This window comes from Taurulus bubalis (assembly GCF_910589615.1).
Source record: "Taurulus bubalis genome assembly, chromosome: 6".
Classification (NCBI taxonomy): domain Eukaryota; kingdom Metazoa; phylum Chordata; class Actinopteri; order Perciformes; family Cottidae; genus Taurulus; species Taurulus bubalis.
The window spans coordinates 26,845,882-26,862,811 of NC_136594.1; the positions used below are offsets into that span (position 1 = coordinate 26,845,882).

At 45.3% G+C, this 16,930-nt stretch overlaps 1 protein-coding gene across 1 annotated transcript in view; it reads left to right on the forward strand.

The window, feature by feature from the left end:
- sorcs1 (sortilin-related VPS10 domain containing receptor 1) overlaps nucleotides 1-16,930 on the forward strand; it is a gene marked incomplete at its 3' end in the record, with an annotated part of 151,907 nt that overhangs the window by 125,910 nt on the left and 9,067 nt on the right. The window contains exons 12-21 of the mRNA XM_079220231.1: nucleotides 2,417-2,493; nucleotides 4,074-4,165; nucleotides 4,495-4,602; nucleotides 6,773-6,890; nucleotides 9,704-9,837; nucleotides 11,301-11,414; nucleotides 12,759-12,930; nucleotides 14,115-14,301; nucleotides 14,857-14,990; nucleotides 16,255-16,381. Coding sequence (XP_079076357.1) covers nucleotides 2,417-2,493; nucleotides 4,074-4,165; nucleotides 4,495-4,602; nucleotides 6,773-6,890; nucleotides 9,704-9,837; nucleotides 11,301-11,414; nucleotides 12,759-12,930; nucleotides 14,115-14,301; nucleotides 14,857-14,990; nucleotides 16,255-16,381 — 1,263 coding nt within the window. The remainder of the gene's footprint in view (nucleotides 1-2,416; nucleotides 2,494-4,073; nucleotides 4,166-4,494; nucleotides 4,603-6,772; nucleotides 6,891-9,703; nucleotides 9,838-11,300; nucleotides 11,415-12,758; nucleotides 12,931-14,114; nucleotides 14,302-14,856; nucleotides 14,991-16,254; nucleotides 16,382-16,930) is intronic.

A 16,930-nucleotide genomic window follows, 5' to 3' on the forward strand; every position in this document is an offset into this window, starting at 1 on the left:
CAGAATGTGCACACATTGAGGAAAGACAAACTGCAAACAAATGTCAAGAGAATGCATCCTGAAGAAATGGTGTGTTGTTTCTTTGCTTCAGGTTTATTCAGCTCAGCTCTTGAGTCTCAACATTTCCCTGCTGCACTGCACCTTTAAATGCTCCATTCTTCTATCTATGCTATTGCGTTTGCGTTTGGCGTTTTTCACTTAGGTTTCCGATAGTTTGTCGCTGTTCAGCATCAGTACACGACTCCCACAGGCAGCTGACAACATGCATGTGTCACCTCACGTTTGAAAAGGGGCCAATGACAGAACAAAGAAAGTATATAATCCTCCTGTTTTAGTCCTCAGGAACAACGATGCTCTCTTGTTGTTCCTGAGAACACAGGCGAGCAGGCAAAGAGTCAGTGGAGAGAAAACAAAGAAATGGAGGAATATGAGATCAGCAGCCCCCTCAGGTGAATTCACACCTCAGTAATATTCACTCCCGCATGGACCGACACTGTCAATAACACATCAGCACACGCCTGGGGTGTCTGGACCTTTGTGAAACATTGTGAATTAAACAGGTTTCAGGGATGTGAGAATAAAACAATCGGCGGATTTAGTTTGATCTCTGCCATTATATAAGCTACAAAATGGCCAAAACGAAAAGAGCGTGAGGTAATCTGGTACTGCTTTGTAAAATAGCAGTGCTATTGTGGCTTGACCTCCCTCTTGAGATTCAATTCAATTCTTCATGTATTGAATTCAATTCAATACATTCAAAATTATTTGATGTAGCCCAACATCACAAATACAAATTATCCTCAGAGGGCTTTACAATCTGTACTCATGACATCCTCGTCCCGGGACCTCACATCGGATCAGGAGATGCCGGCAAAGAAAAAAAATGAATCGTGGTATATCATTTAACTGGTCGAGGTCAGAAGTCATAGCTGATCACACTATGAATTGCTCATCCTTTGAAACCGCTCTCCGTCCCATCTCAAGATGTTGGTATTGATATTACAGCTAACATGCCGATAAAGATGATTTGAGAATATACTGCTTCCGATTGAGTTTATCCATGGGACAAAGTACTCATGTTGCCTTAGTGCCAGGAACACAGCGGGCAGAACAATGGCAGAGAGAACAAATACAATTGAAATGTTCAGCTGCAGGTCCTGACCGACGAGGCGGACAAAGAATTTAGACGAAACAACCCGCATTAGGATTCAGTCTTCTCATCTGTCTGAGCTGCTGCTGTTTTCAAACGCACACCTTCAGACTGCAAAGTCAATGTTTTTAATGCGCTTCAGTTACGGACAGCCTAAACATACTAAACGTTACTACAGTCATCACATACATGCTGGTTCTGACATGGAACGTGACCTCTGCATCTAAACCCGTCCTCGGCACCAGGAGCCCAGAGAGCAACGCTCCGCTCAGTGTGCAGTGTCTCGGCTCACGGTCGCTTCTGCATGCAGACAGTAGCAGTAGGATTAAATCGATCCGACCCAGCTGAGTCTGTGTTTGATTGTATTTTTAGGCTTCATGTTTTGAGCTTTGTCTGTCAGTCCGTCCCTCCGCGTGAACTCCAGATGTCAGGAGCGTCTGGAGGGAACCGGCACAAATATCCGCCTGGACTCAAGGATGCACTGATTACTCTTTTCGCCTTAAAAAGATCCAAGGTCACTGTGACCTCCTAAATCTTTTTTTGGCCAAAACTCAGAAAATTCAAATGCTAATTATGACAATTTCACACAAATGTGTAATTAGAAAACGCGATGACGTGATGACATTTTGGGTGAGAGCTGTCGTCTTTAAACACGTGAAGGTTCTATGTTCCAGCGAATAGTCTCTATGGAGCAATCACAGCAACCTGCAAGGCACTCACCTGTGGGCGAGTTGCACGCACACGCTGAACCTCTCCATCGCCACGCCGCCCACTGGAGGTCAGCAAAATGGAGATTTCCAGCGGGTGTTGGGTTGTTCTCTAAATGTCGGGATCTAATCGTTTCGAGGGGACGACCATGCCTCGGAAACACTTGCAGTACTTTCCAGCCCGGCGTTTAACCACCTGGCACCAATTACAAGCTAAATTAAAGCAATTACAGCAGTCTGCGCAGCATTAGGAAAGCTCGTCTTAATATGCTGAAAGATGAATACAGTAATCTGGATTTATTGGTTAATTTAGGGGTTTGGGCAAATGTCGCAGTGCACAGTGGATCTCCTGGAGCTGTAATCACAGCCCCGGTCTGCAGCTGCAGGCTGGAGCCCCTGCTGTATTACCACTGCTGGGCTGAAGGCTCTTTTTTTTTACACAATTTGGGATTCATTTGATCTCCAATAGAATTCATTTCCGGTGTCTTCATGTCTGCATTATGTAATATCCAACTCAAACGCTCACTGTAGTTTTTTCCCTCTGCCCCCGCCCCTCCAGGCTCCATCGGCTCAGAGCTGTCCTCCAGCAACGTCAGCGTGTTCGTCGCCTCGGACGCAGGAAACACATGGAGACAGGTGAGGGTGCTGCTTGATCCTTATTATACTGACCGCTATTGTGCGTAGACATTTTTCAAAAGATGATCAAACAGTTTTTGGAAATAATTATGGAAACAGCCTCCACCTTTAAGCTTCACATCTGGGTGGAGTGCGTGTGTCTGTGTGAGCCAGTGTTGTTAGGATACCCTGTCACCTGCTGGAAAATGAAACAGATACTGTACATGCTTCAATGAATCCACATAGTATTAGATACCAACTGTTAAAGCGATGTTAGGTAATGCATTTTAGAATATTTTGTATTTGTTGAAAAGTTCTTTCGAGCCAACTCGTGGCCCTACATTCAGACTATGACGTTCTACGTTTCCCTCTCGTGTCCGTTTTGGACGAGGCGGAGTCATAAATAGTGTCAAAATAAACATCAGTCTTTACAGGAAGTTGGGTTGAGGCAAACAATAAGATTAGAGTTTCTTGGAAGCCCAGCGCATCTGAATCAGACTTCATGGGGCTCTGACCATGTGTTTGTGACGAGTGAGACCGGGTTGGGATGAGCAGGACGAGCCCATCCAATCATGTCATTGGGCACAAATGATCTCATTGCTCGTCTCCGGAGTCTTCCACAAGCTGCTATCTTCACAGCTGTGAGTAATACCAACGGCCATGTTCGTTGTTTACGTGCATAATGATGATGTTTGGGGAGTGGCTTGGGAGGGAGGCCTGAGGGCACGGACCGTCCGTATTGCAGATACTTTCATTGGAGGAGAGTTGCCAACACTGCATGTTTTTTGTTTTTTAGGTGGGTGCTTTCAAAATCTAGTTAACTCTTGCTGGTTCCTCCAATGTCTGTGACCCCAGGTTTAATTGTATACATTAGTCTGTTAAGTTTGACTGTAGGCTAACTAGCTAACTGCACCGGTCAAATTGTTAACAACAAAGTCACAACCACTGGACATCAATGCAAGGGCTGCTTCAACGTTTTATATTTCATAATTACAACGTGCACTCAGATAAAAAAGTATATACAGCTTATGTATACATGCAGTATTTCCACATAACTAATTTATTAGCAGAGCTTCAAGCTAATAAACAAACATGTACAGCACATATGTTATTAATATTACAGACTCACACCTCCTTATAATAACTTTTCCCAATGATGTGCTCAATTGAATCCCAGCCACTCGCCATGCGCAGCACCATGAACTGACTGATCTGCTATCACTGAACATCTGCTCCTCCTCACTCACTCTCCCTGATTTCATCATGTAGCCTTTTAATCCTCAGACACCAGCCTGAGCTCTTTAAGGTCGATAATCAAATTTCTAATTTTCAAGAGTTTTATGATTCAGTCCCCGCCTGCAGGGCCCGTGGGTGCCCCTCACCTCCCTGGATCCTGGCGCTTTTCGATTATTTTTGGGGCTCGGTTCTAATTAAACACGGCGATGGAAATGTGGAGGCTGATGTAGCGAGTTCTAACCATGAGGTGTTTGTTTGGTGTATTATTACCTGGTTTACTCTAAATCACACAGTGTGGGCACGTGCACAGAGAGAACACGCCACTGCAGAGTGATGAGCGCTCTCTTTTATGTCTGTCCCTGCAGATCTTTGACGAGGAGTATGCGCTGCTGTACCTCGACCAAGGAGGAGCCTTAGTCGCAATAAGACACACTCCGCTTCCCATCCGACACCTGTGGTGAGTCATTATGACGGAGACGCCATTTGTCACACCGTGACTAATTCCCTCAGCGGAAGCTCCGAGTCTTAAGTTAGTCAAACAAAGGAAAATGAGTCTGTCTTCAGACTGAAGGACAAGGAGCATATTCTAGGTAGAAACCCATCAGCGGTGGAGAAATCAGCTTCTTGCAAATGTTCACATTTCTGTGTTTGAGGCCATAATGAGCGTAGTTCTGCTGATCGCTGTTTCTTATTCGTGAGCGCCTCACTCACTGCGTATAACTCTCCAGGTCATTGGCCTGTGCTCACAGTGGGGGGGCCTCGCGTGACGTCTGTTTGCGTTCCCAGGTTGAGCTTCGACGAAGGACGCCAGTGGAACAAGTACAGCTTCACCAACACGCCTCTGTTCGTGGACGGGGTGCTGGGAGAGCCTGGGGAGGAGACGCTCATCATGACGTGAGTGACAGCGACTTGTCAGCGTGGAAATCTGTCAATCAAAGCAACAACAAATAGCCTGTGTGTGCGTGAGTGTGTGTGTGTGTGTGTGTGATCCTATCTCCCTTAACCCATGCATATAATATCAGCCTCCTCGATTAAGCATTCCTGACTGCCTGTTTTCCTTTTCGTAAATAAAAAAGCATCCTCCCAAGGTCTTCCCGACATCAAAAACGGGCCGTCTCCAGATTGTGATCACAGGAGATCAATGCTTTGGCAGCCGGCGACGGCGTGACTGTCCATTTTTGAAGAACATGAAGGAAAATGATCACAAAATGCCTGAGAAAGACCGACAAGAAACTTTGGTCTAAAGTTTTAACAGCATTGAAAAGTGGGAAGAGCAGTTATTATCCTTTCAGTCGCCGTGTCCTCAGAAAGCAGAAGCATGAAGATTCCTTCTGTGTTCTTTCACATTTATGAGGAGAATAGCCCAGAGCTGAGTGCGTGCATGTGATGTGCACAGCGCTGCTCCCACATTGCAGCAGAGATGTAGGACTTTGGGATGTGTCACGAAAGGGTTCACGCAGCCATTACATCAATGTTTCAAGACACCTGCCATACATGAGAGACTGACAGTCGGCTGTGTAGCGAGATCTACAGGAGAGTGATAGGGCGCAGCTGGAGAGACGGAGGGGGAGGGGAGGAGAGGAAAAGACGCGACGAGAACGGAATAAGACGACGCTGGCAGCTCTTCATGAGAACCAGCATCTCGGGTGGCAGACACACCATTAGTTTTCATAAGACCATCATGCACTGCTTTTTTTTATTTATCAATTTGTACTCATTCTTACAGTAAGTGCCTGTCATGGTCGGGTGCCTTCGGGAGCTAATTGACAGATTGATTGTGATAAATATGTTGATGTATGAATGGTGAGAGGGGTCAGGGCAGAGAAACACACCCGCTCAATTTAGCTGGAGATGGAATATGTATCTGGTTAGTCTCATAACCTTGGATTGTGTTTGTTTTTTGACCAGTGGATATGTGAATATGTATTATGATTAAGCTTTTAGAAGAAATAAGGCGACTCTTTTAAAAAACAACATATAAGTTCAAACTTGCTATACAAAATAAATGAAAATGTGAAAGTGCCCGATTGGGCATTATTTTCCAGGTTGTGACTTGAAGGGGAAGGATGGCACTTTACTATATTAATGTAATGTTCACGAATGCCATGTAAAGTCCAAAACCAGCGATGTGTTCGGTGCAGTTTGCCTCATTGAACCGTTATCTTCTACCGACGTGGTCGGCAACAAGTCGTATAATGAGTTCTTTTCTAGTGAGCCCTCAGTCTGTCTGACACATCCGATCCCAAAGAGATGTCGATCCTTATAAACGTTCAACTGTCTCTGACTCTCGGTCTTCCTCAGCCGAGTTTTTAATCCAAAAAGGCTCAGTCGTGTCCCAAAGCAGCTGGATTAAACCAACGGAAGTAGCCTGAAGTGGGGGAAGCTTTCAAGAGACATTATATTGTGAAAATTTGATGTGAAAAATATTTTTCCAAAGACCCCCCCCAACAAGTTCCCATTGAGGCTTTCAGGGGTCAATCAAAAGGACTCGGAACCCCCGAGACCCCCCCACATTTAACCACCACCCAGCATCGGTCCACCAGCCGGTATGGGGGCGCTTATGTGCCAGACCGGATATTCAACTCATTCATGTGCGAAGTGGTGTCCTGTTTGTTTTTCTCTGGTGTTGTGATTACACGTTGAAAAGAGGGACGACTGCAGATGAGGAAAATTCGAAAAAGCCACCTGCTGACCGCATGGCGCCACACCGTTAGCCCCCGGGGGCTTAGCTCTTCCACCACTGGGAGTAAAGAATGTGTTGTAGTGCATTTGTTGGGGTCTATTTTTAGAAGTGGATCAATGTACATGTGGTGCTCCAGTGAGTAACCATGGCTGCAGGACTGTGTATGTGGGAACCACTTATATAAACCACAGGGTGTGTGTTCATGGCGGAGAAGGAACGTGTCCGTTAGCACAACAGTGGCTCACTGTGGTGTTTTCTTGGCAAATGTGTTAACAATAAGAAAAAACACACATGTACCCAGACGAATCTATATAAATATTTCTGTTGGTCTTTTTCTGCAGCGTGTTGTGTGTATAACAAGCGTGCGTGGCTATTTTCCAGGATATTCGGCCACGTCAGTCATCGCTCGGAGTGGCAGCTGGTGAAAATAGACTTCAGGTCCATTTTCAACAGGAGATGTACGGAGGCCGATTACCAGACGTGGCACCTACACAACCAGGTACAGTACAAACCGGCACAGACTTGTTTGTGTGTGGAGAAAACTACACCTAAAAACTCAGATTCACTTGGTTTGTAATGCCTGTCGGCAAAATGCTGGGGCCCGAGGCAACATATAAAGATGTGGGTTTTTTTTGCGGTTGTCCGTCTGTCTGTCATGTGAATGTGATGTGAACTTCTTCAAATTCGACACAAATGTCCGCTTGAGAATTTGGTTCACTCTTCCGCTGTTGGTTGAACTGCGCTTTAGTTTAAATACTTTGATCATGCTGCAGCTGAAGAGAGGCTGTCTTCTCTAAAGCAGAACCACTGAGTCATCTATGCAAACATCACACACAGTAACATAGGGCACTCTGCAAAATGGGTAACACTTAATTTGACCTGACTTTAGCATACATGTTAGTAGCACAGGGGCTCTTTTAAATGTAAAGCCTTTATTAATTCCTTTTTCTGCATGCATACTCTACAACCACTAGGCCTTGACCTGAGAGTTTTTCCTCAATAGCCTCATAATTACTGATTAGAACTAAGGAAGTCATTGCATACAAACAAAGGATCTGTATGCTTTGCTCAGTGTAGGCCAAATCAGGTGATTTTTTGTGTTTTGTTCCATAAAAATACTCAGTTTCAAGTGTCAAAATGACTTTCTAACTCAGACTATACTCCCCATTCCAAAGTGAGCTCTTGCTCGTCACTGATTCACTAGTTTGACACGTATTAACCCTCACAGGTCCCTGTTCCAAAGCTGCCTCCCCTTCACATAGTTAATCCATTATCACACACAACTACTGCAATTAACACACACACTATGGTTAAGTGATGGAGGTCTGTTCAAATGCATTCATTCAGAGGGAGAAGAACAACGTCCCCACACGTACACAGTACCTTTATTACTGAAGACATTCTGAACATTAGTATGAAAAGATTCAGAATCAGAAAGAACAGAATTTCAGTAGACCACTATTTTCAAGGTGTAACCCATTTCTTAATGTAATCTCTCTACAGAGTAGAAAGACACTTTTAACACGTCACGCTTTGTGTTTCATATGAATAGACCATATTTATTCAGTGGAACGATGAATATCCTTGTGGTTCACGTACCTGGCTGGCATCAAAAACAACAAAAAAACACAGGACTTTCATCCAGGAGACAGCTGTGCATGTCTCGTGTGAAGCTAAAAGTCAGTCACGCCACGTCACTCATTAGTCTCGTGACTCGGTATGATAATTGGCTTCACGTTGGTTTGGTCACTACCGTTTGTCACGAAAGTCGTTCGGCAGTGAAATTAAGGTCAACCGTGATTGTTTCCTAACCCAAGTGTCTGTGTTGCCTTAACCTTAGTTTCTCTAAAATAATATATTTTGGAAGGACACCATTCAAGTAACGAGAGTTTATTGCCATAAAATCAACACTAGAGAGGCAGTGACCAAGCAGCAGTCATTGACCCTCTATAACATGTGTAGTTTGTGATTTTGGGTGATACAAAACAGCTTGAACTGAAGAGTTGGGAGTGAGTGTGTTGAACACACCAACAGCAAAAACGTTGTGCTCTGCCTGGGACTGTTTGAGGGTTCTATATTGTCCACATAGAATCCCGACACTCAAATAAAATGGTGGAAAGTAAATAGCGCTGAAGGTAACATACAGGTATTGATTTCCGACGCAGTGCATGTGTCTCATGTCAGCAGTCTTAGCCAATCAATGCACTTCAACTCAAAATCCCTAAAGAGGATTAAAGTTTGGTCTTAATGTTTATTATTCCAAAATAACTGGTCGATCCCTTCATGGAAAACCGAATCATCTGAATTCGTCTCTGCCTGCTGGGTTGACACAGACGCTAGATTGAGCTGGACGTCCAGACTGCAGCCTCAGGGTAATGTGCGATCACTGGCTGCTTTATCCCGGCTGCATAGTGAGTGGACTAAACCTGGACGCTTCTCGTTTCCCAGAGCATTTATGCAGATTTCCTAGCCCTGTCTGCTGATGCTCTGAGAGCCGACTCTAAGCTCCGTGCATACATTAAACCGCCCCAAAACTCCTCAACCTGGCCGGACCTGAAGCCGAGCCAGCGATCCTTTATTCATGGGTCCGTTCTGTAATTGGTTGAGACATCCATATGCTCGGAGCAGGCTAATGATCAAAACATATAGCACGGAAGATGAGTGGAGTCCAAGCCAATTACAGGGCTAACCGGCCTAAATGTGCAGGAACTGCAGGCTCTAGTCTGCTGCAAGTATAAACTCAGCACCGCCTCAACACAGAGAGCAGCGCTCGTGTTTATTAATAAAGACCACTGTGATAGTTGAGGACATTTTGCAGGAGCTGGTCGTCTATTCGTGGATGCGGCCAGGTTTCCTAAGCATCTCACTACTGACACCTAATGCACAAAGACAGAATGTTCTGCTCATGCAAGCAGAGCTCTAGTGGAGCACGGAGGATGCAGTGAAACAGGCTGCTTCCACCTGCTCATCGTTATTGGAAAGCTGATTTCATATTCACGCCGTACGCATAGATTCAAGACTAAAAATGGACTGGGCGCCGGCAGCTTCTGCGGCGGAAGCTCCTTCTCATTCGCTCATCTCCATGTCACCAAAAACAGAAACCTCCAAAACAAGAAGTCAAGCGGCACAATCTGCAGTTGTTGAGTTTAGACCGCCGGGCGCTCTCTGGACAGGGACGCGAGGCAGCGCTGCTTTCTCACACACACATGCTCGGTTGCATCGTGTGAATTGTTAATGGTGGCAAGTTACAAAAAGCAGCTATATTTTTTTAAACTCTCTCCTTCTGGTTTGCTCCTGAAATCGGGCCTGCAGGGCGAGCCGTGCCTTATGGGGGTGAAAAGAATCTACCAGAAGCTGAAGCCCACGTCCAGGTGCGTTATGGGAAAGACGTACTTTGTGTCGGTGACCTCGGGCCCCTGTGATTGTACAGAGGCGGACTTTGAATGGTGAGTGGACTTTTCTTTTTCATCCCATATTCAGTTTGCCTTCCCTCTGTATTGTTGGAGAAGCGTCGGGCCTCAGTTTCCTCCATTATGACCTTTGTTTTTTTGGTCCGTCTCTTGTGAGCCCCTAACTTTACACTGTCAGATCTGGAATGCTGCTTCCGTTACAACTTCAAACAAAGAGGATGCGGAATGAGTTTGAGAAGATTAAAGTCGACTTCTTGAGGTCCTCTCACCAGCAGCTCCTGGCTGTGGCCCCCAGCCTGGAGCCCGATGATTTCTAATAAAGGGAAACTTTATGCTGCATTTCAGGGCAACACAGAGGTCGGACTTTTTCCCTGTTGATATTACATTTCATTAGCTGACGCGTTTATCCAAAGCGACTTACAATAAGTTTGAGAAGAAACCTTACATACGTGAACCTCTACACCAACAAATGCTCATTCATATTCACAACCATCCACATACACACCCGCTTTTTTTTAGATTTTCGAATGTGCACTGCCACTTTGAGTGGCGATCCATTGTACTCTACTAGTATCTATAAGAAAGGTCTAAATCTGAGAAGTGCATTGATTAAAAACACGTTCACACACTAAACACAGATTGTGAGTCTCATGCCTCTGAGACTCCCACCGTGAGCCCTTTAGCAGTTTAAAGCCATTACTCCTCACGCACATTGACACATTGAAAGAACGTGTGTTTATCCATTAGCAGACTCTGGTAATTGATTTCACCTGAATACAAATGATAATTCACAGAGGATTGTGAAGCTGCTGCCGTGACTGAAGTGCAGTGGCAGAGAATGCGTTTCCACATACGCATGCTTTCTTTGAATTATCAGCAGTATTAATGTTTTTTTTTTCTTTTCTTGCTTTGGATCCAAATCTGCAGGTCTCTCGAGTGAGGCAGCTCTTGGAATAAGCGCCATAAAAACCATAAAAACCATAAATCACTGTGCCTAATCGCTTTCATTAACAATCACAACACTTTTGCATCTGTGAGCATGTCGCACTAATTGGGGCAATTTGTCCTTATCATTTTGAGGACGCGGCGCCGCTCTGCCTGAAGATTTGTAGGACAAAACAACTCGTGGGCTGTGTTTAGAAAAAAGCACCTTTACAGGATTGTTGCTTTAACTTCGAGACTAAAATGACATTCATTTTACATTTTCTTTTTTTTCACAGTTGTGTACCAGAATAACAATATCCAATACGTCTGAAATACAAAGCAGCGGATCTTTTTCAGCTTGGAATATTTTGTATTATCTTTCGATTGATTTGTCTGTCAGAAATATCGGTGATTTTAAAAGTACGTGCCACACTCCAAATAGGGTTTCTCATTTTTAGAATTGAATGTTCCACACAGCCGGAGGAGTATTTGTCATCTGTGCTGTCTGTCAGAGCTTCCACCGAGGTTTCTGATTGGATAACTCTCCCCGTGTTTGTCTGCTCTGATCATTGCAGTGATTACGGCTACGAGAGACGGACCAACGGCAAGTGCACCCCCGCCTTTTGGTTCCATCCATCAACGATGTCCAGGAGTTGCACCACAGGGATGACGTTCCTTAACAGCACCGGGTAAACACGAGACGAGAGCAGACTACAATCAGCACACATATTCTGCACAGTGACTCACAGGCTTTGGGTAAAATGAACGGTGCAATTGAGTGGAATAGCTCTGGGTGCATTCATTAGTCTCTCAGGGAAACCAAGGACGGGCTGAAGATCAAACAAACTACTGCTAGGGATGTGATCCACTGTGGAGAAGTATTGTGTGTCAGGCATGTTGGAAAAAGCTCTGAATGAAAGAGTCGGTATTCCTTTCAGTGTAAAGTACGGTTTCTCTGACAAAACAACATTGGCAAGAAGTCCTTAAAGTGCTCAGAAATCTACATTAAAGTAATAAAAGGTTTTAGTTTTGTTTGTCCTGGTCACATGCTCCAAACAAATATCAGGCATCATTCCACAACTACTCCTGAGTCCATACAATCTACATTCACAGTCATCATTGTTTATCTATGCCCTCAAATCATCCGACCGACTCAACACTTGGCGGGTGTGTGTTTTTGGGGGAGTTCCGCGTCACGTTTGGTGCAATTTGAAAAAAATGACACGTTCAATATTGCTAAACTTTGAATAAACGAGTGAACAGCAGTCTGTGCGGCGGCGGGGGGAGGGGGGGCGGGGCTTCAGGGCTCAGCGAACCGAGTCGAGGGCGTCGCCTGCAGTGGGCAGTTCGCTGTTGCTGCTCGATGATGTACTGACATCACTCACACTGGACCACCGCACCCCGACTGGGTACTGCACTGGGGAAGAAGAGCCAAAGATAAATGACAGCAGGGCGACAAACCACGCAAAATCTGACCAAAATGCTCTCTGATATTACACACGTGTGACGTTAGCCATAGTTAGCGTTAGCGTTGGCCATCTGAATGTTTACTGTGACACCAACAAACAGCGTTCTTTTAGCCGGGAGGCAGCTGTTTGTTCCCCGTATGAAACGAGAAGTCAATGTGGAATATCAGTAGTTATTTTAACCCAAACAACGATCTCTTCCTTAATCTAACTAAGTAGTTTTGTTTCCTAAACAGAACCAAGTATTTCATGATGTTTGCCTCAACCTAACTAAGTATTTTTGCCTGAACAAGTTTTCTTAGAAGACGGAAGTTTATTTATTGAAAAAGACTGTATGAATGTAACGAGCTGAAATTGCCACGTGTTGCTGGAGGATGAGGAGTACATTTTCATAAGACGTCATACAGACTGTGTACGAGCCCCGTGGTTTCATTAGATATCTCTGGCACACAGTGCATGGACATCAACGCTGTAACCTCTTCACATTCTGTTGATGACGTTTCAAACTAAAGTTCTTGCCACATCTTCAGCACCTAAAACAAGCTTTCTGTGTTTTTCCTCCTCCAGCTACAGGAAAGTGGTCTCCAATAACTGTACAGCTGGAGTCGGTGTGGAGTACACCGCCCGGAGAGAGCAGTGTCCCACCCAAGCACCCAAGGGTCTCCACCTGGTCACCAGTGAGGGGACGCTGACAGCCACCCTGGGGACCAACGTCACCTTCCTGCTCTTTCTGGAGGAGGTACGCTGCAAGAAAACTCTCTTCAAAGGTTCTCATGAACACCGAGTCGATGGTATTATATTCACGATAGTGTCGGTAAATCTTTTAAGTTCCATAAAGTAGTTTGATCCTCTTCTGTGCGAGCTGTTTCATGGGTAACTGAGCTGATAATCCCGCTGTTCTTCTTGCACCACTGCCCATGGATGTACTCAGAGCGCTGGGTACGGGGCCACCACTCACTCTTGCTGCTAATATGTCCCAGGGGCCACTTGCAGTATGACAAAGAAACAATCTCCTGTGGCCAATAGAGCGTTTCCTCCATTGGCCGCTATTGTGAAAAAGAGGTCTTTAACGCACTCGGCAGGACGGCTCCCACTACAAACCGCCCTCTCTCTTGGAATCATGGATTTTTAATTCATGAAAGGTTTTATATTTGTGAAATGTCTTTAGTTAGTATAACGATGAGACTGTTTATTAACAAAAATAAACAACATCTTAAAACATGATACAAAAAATAGAACGAGACAAGCCAAACAAAACCAGATCAATAAATATATCTGCTAACATTTCTTTGGAGCTTCCTGTTTGCTAAATTACAAATCCTACGATTGCTTAGTGTTAGGGTGAAACATCAGAGGAAGCCACTGAGATGCAGAGGAGGGCGGGTCATGCCTTCACCGTAGTGCCAAGAAGATATTGCCTTTATTGCTTTTGCACATGTCCCAGAAATCAACACGCTGTTATGAGCTAAAATATATTAAAGGTGTTTTTTGGGGGGAGTATGTCGCATGTTTACTGAGGATAATTTCTAATTTTGAGCTATACAAAATAAATTGAGTTTGAATTGTATAATACATCATGAGATTGCAAATAGATTTGGTAAATCATTAGTTTTAAACTAGCTTGTAAACAGCCATTCAGAAGTGACTGAACCCAAAGGGTGCACTCCGCAGCAGCAAGGCTGACCCCACCCACAGACACTGCACTTAGGATACAGTGAAGTACAGCAGCATGAATTGGCCCCATGGGTCTGAAGCGCCACGCGTTATGATGAGCAGGGCCGCACTGAAAGCAGTGGAGGTGTCGAGCTCGAGGACACGGCTGCGCCTCTATTCCCCAGGAGGGGGAACCCGAGTAACTCGGCCCACGATAAAAAAAAAAAGGCCAAACCTGCAGATTCCTGTGAAAGCGTTTGTCCTGTGCAGGGCGACGGGGCGAGGACGAGCATCACGCTGGACTTCGGAGACGGCCACGCTCTGACCTACTCCAACGTGAGCTCCATCGAGGACGGGATCAAACACATCTACAAAGCTGTGGGCATCTACCGGGTGACCGCCACCGGGGAGAACAGCCTCGGCTCAGAGGCCGCCATGCTCTACCTGCACGTCACATGTGAGATACCGAGCACGTTTTCTGAGATCGGTATTATAAATGTGCATATGTAGTTATTCAGATAGCAGAATCTGTAATGTGTGCACTCGTGCTTTTGGCTCTTTCTGCTTTCTGCTTATTTATTCGTTATCACATGGGGGAGGATTGCGACCGTCAGCTCGTACACAGCGTTCCACATTCTGTGCTTTATCTCTTCGCGGAATGTTCTCCCCTCCCGTAACCACACAAACAAGTGAGATGGAACAAATCCCATTACATTTCCTCTCAAGTCGGCTCATGCTCCACAGCCGCTCCGCCCACAGGAGCCACAGCACACTGGTGTGACCCTCGGTGTGTTCAGGGGCCGACTTATTGATCCGGGGGCGCCGGTCTGTCAATCCTGTGTGCCAGCTGAACAAATAGTGCTACCGTTGAGGGTCCCGGGGCGGGACTCCGCCTCCACACCTAACTATAAACCCACCGACAGAAAAAGTTGTTTCGTCCTTTTTTTTCTTTCTTGTTTTTGCTCAGCGGGATGGAGTTCTCTCTGTAACGCATGTGTGTGTGTCTGAGTAGGTCAGCTGGAGTACATCCATCTCTCAGCTCCCTTTGTGGCAGTGAGGAATAAGGAAGTGAACCTGACTGCTGTTCTGTGGCCCAGCCAAGTGGGAACGGTCACCTACATCTGGTGGATCGGAAATAACACAGAGGTACTCGAGCCGCTCCGTCTTCTCCCTGAGCTCCTTCCCTTTCTGCCCGTTCGCAAATAAGTAGCTTGCTGACTCGCCTGCTCCAAAGTGTGAGGATCATTACTTTGTTTGCAACCTGGATGTACAAGCTATTCTTGTACATCCAGGTTGCAAACATTGTGGCCTTGTTAATCAGCATCAGAGCATGCTGACACATCAGAGACACGGAGAGGAAGAACTGACAGCCTCATTCAGCCTCACTCTGACCTCTCTCTGAGGTCAGAAGCTGCCAGCCAAGATGATCCATCCCACACGGAGCTAAAACCTTTCCATAGACCTCAATGCTATCTTATCATGCAGATAGTTTGGGTTTTATGCGCACAGATGTTGAGATCTTTGCTTTTTAATGTGTTTGAATGGGTAGATTTACATTGTTCTGCTCATTTAAACAGTGAAACATTATATTTTAAATGTTGGATCTGGCTGCATTGTCCAAAACAGATAGGGGTCAGAATGTCACCTCTACCCCTCTGTCTACAGCAGCTTCATTTACAGTTATGTGTTCGAAAAAAGATACTTAAAATATAAAAAAAATATTGTTTTGTCAGGCCTGATGTTTTGGGCGCCATCATTGCTCTTTATGTAATCAATAAACCACAAATTGTGACTTAAAAAAACAAACATATTGTAAAATCGAATGCACTACTTCTGAACACTGCTCGGGTTATGTGAGAAAATATCTTTTTTTTTCTATATCTGTGTGCACTACCCCTATTAATATAATAAAATCTTGTTTACTGTAGTGTTGATTTTACAGCTAAGACTCTGAGCCTCCGTCTCCCCGGTCCAACAGGTGCTCCGTACGCGGGACGCCCCGTATGCAGGATAGTCAGACTCTCACTATTTGTCTTCATAATTGTCGCTGTGTTAATGTGTTTGTTCAACACCATCAGCGGCCGTCCACAAGGACAGCCAGTTATGTCAGTCGGTAATAAAGCGCGACATTATTAGCATCGTATAGCTATTTGAGGAACAAATGGAGACGTGAGTGATGACAGGACGTCACACGGGGAACTCTCCGCGGGCCGCGTTCAGTGCAGCACAGATTATTGGCGAGCTCGACAACTTATGCTCGTGCGTGAGTGTGTGTGTGCGAGTGTGTGCTCACGCCTCTGCAGTCTGAATAACAGCAGTGTGAGAGCAGCCGAGTGCCCATCACCCAAACCCCCAGACTCTCACTCGCTGCCTTCCCTGTTTTTGATGTGTCTGTCTCCTTCTCCCCCAGCAGCCAGTCATCACCCTGGAGGCCAGCGTGGCGTGCACGTTCTCCCGGGAAGGCGTCAGCACAGTCACAGTGCAGGTGTCTGCGGGGAATACCATCCTGCAGGACAGGAAAAGCATCGCTGTCCACGGTGAGCCGACTCTGAGACTCCGTCTTCTCTGGGATGTCCACGCGAGATAGCTCGTCACATCGGAAAGCGTCACTGTCTTCATAACGTGCATAACTACCTGCGTCTTATTGCTGTTGTTCATGTTGGTGACATCCTACCTCTCAAGTGGCACCGCTTTCTAATGAGTCAGCTTTTTATAAAGGGTTGTACTTTTGATAAAAGTTCTTTCTGAATAATGTATAAAGTATTAATAAATAGCTGTGAGTCTTCTAGATTATACAGTTTCCCTCTGCCATGAGATATTAGCGCTTATCACAAAAGCACAATAAGACTTTTTTCACGCTCAGTGAAGCACCAGTTATCAGTTGTTACCTCCACCGTTATTAATGCTCACAGTTTGAAACACGCGGTTACCGTTGAGAATTGACATCCAAACTACTTGGTTGGGTTGAGGAAGAAAATACATAGTTTGGCTTAAAATAAGCACGTTATGTTACGTAATTCTCGACACAGACTTCGTCCCTCTTTATGCTACGTCACCTGACTTCCTCTTCTGCTCCCGTCGTGATA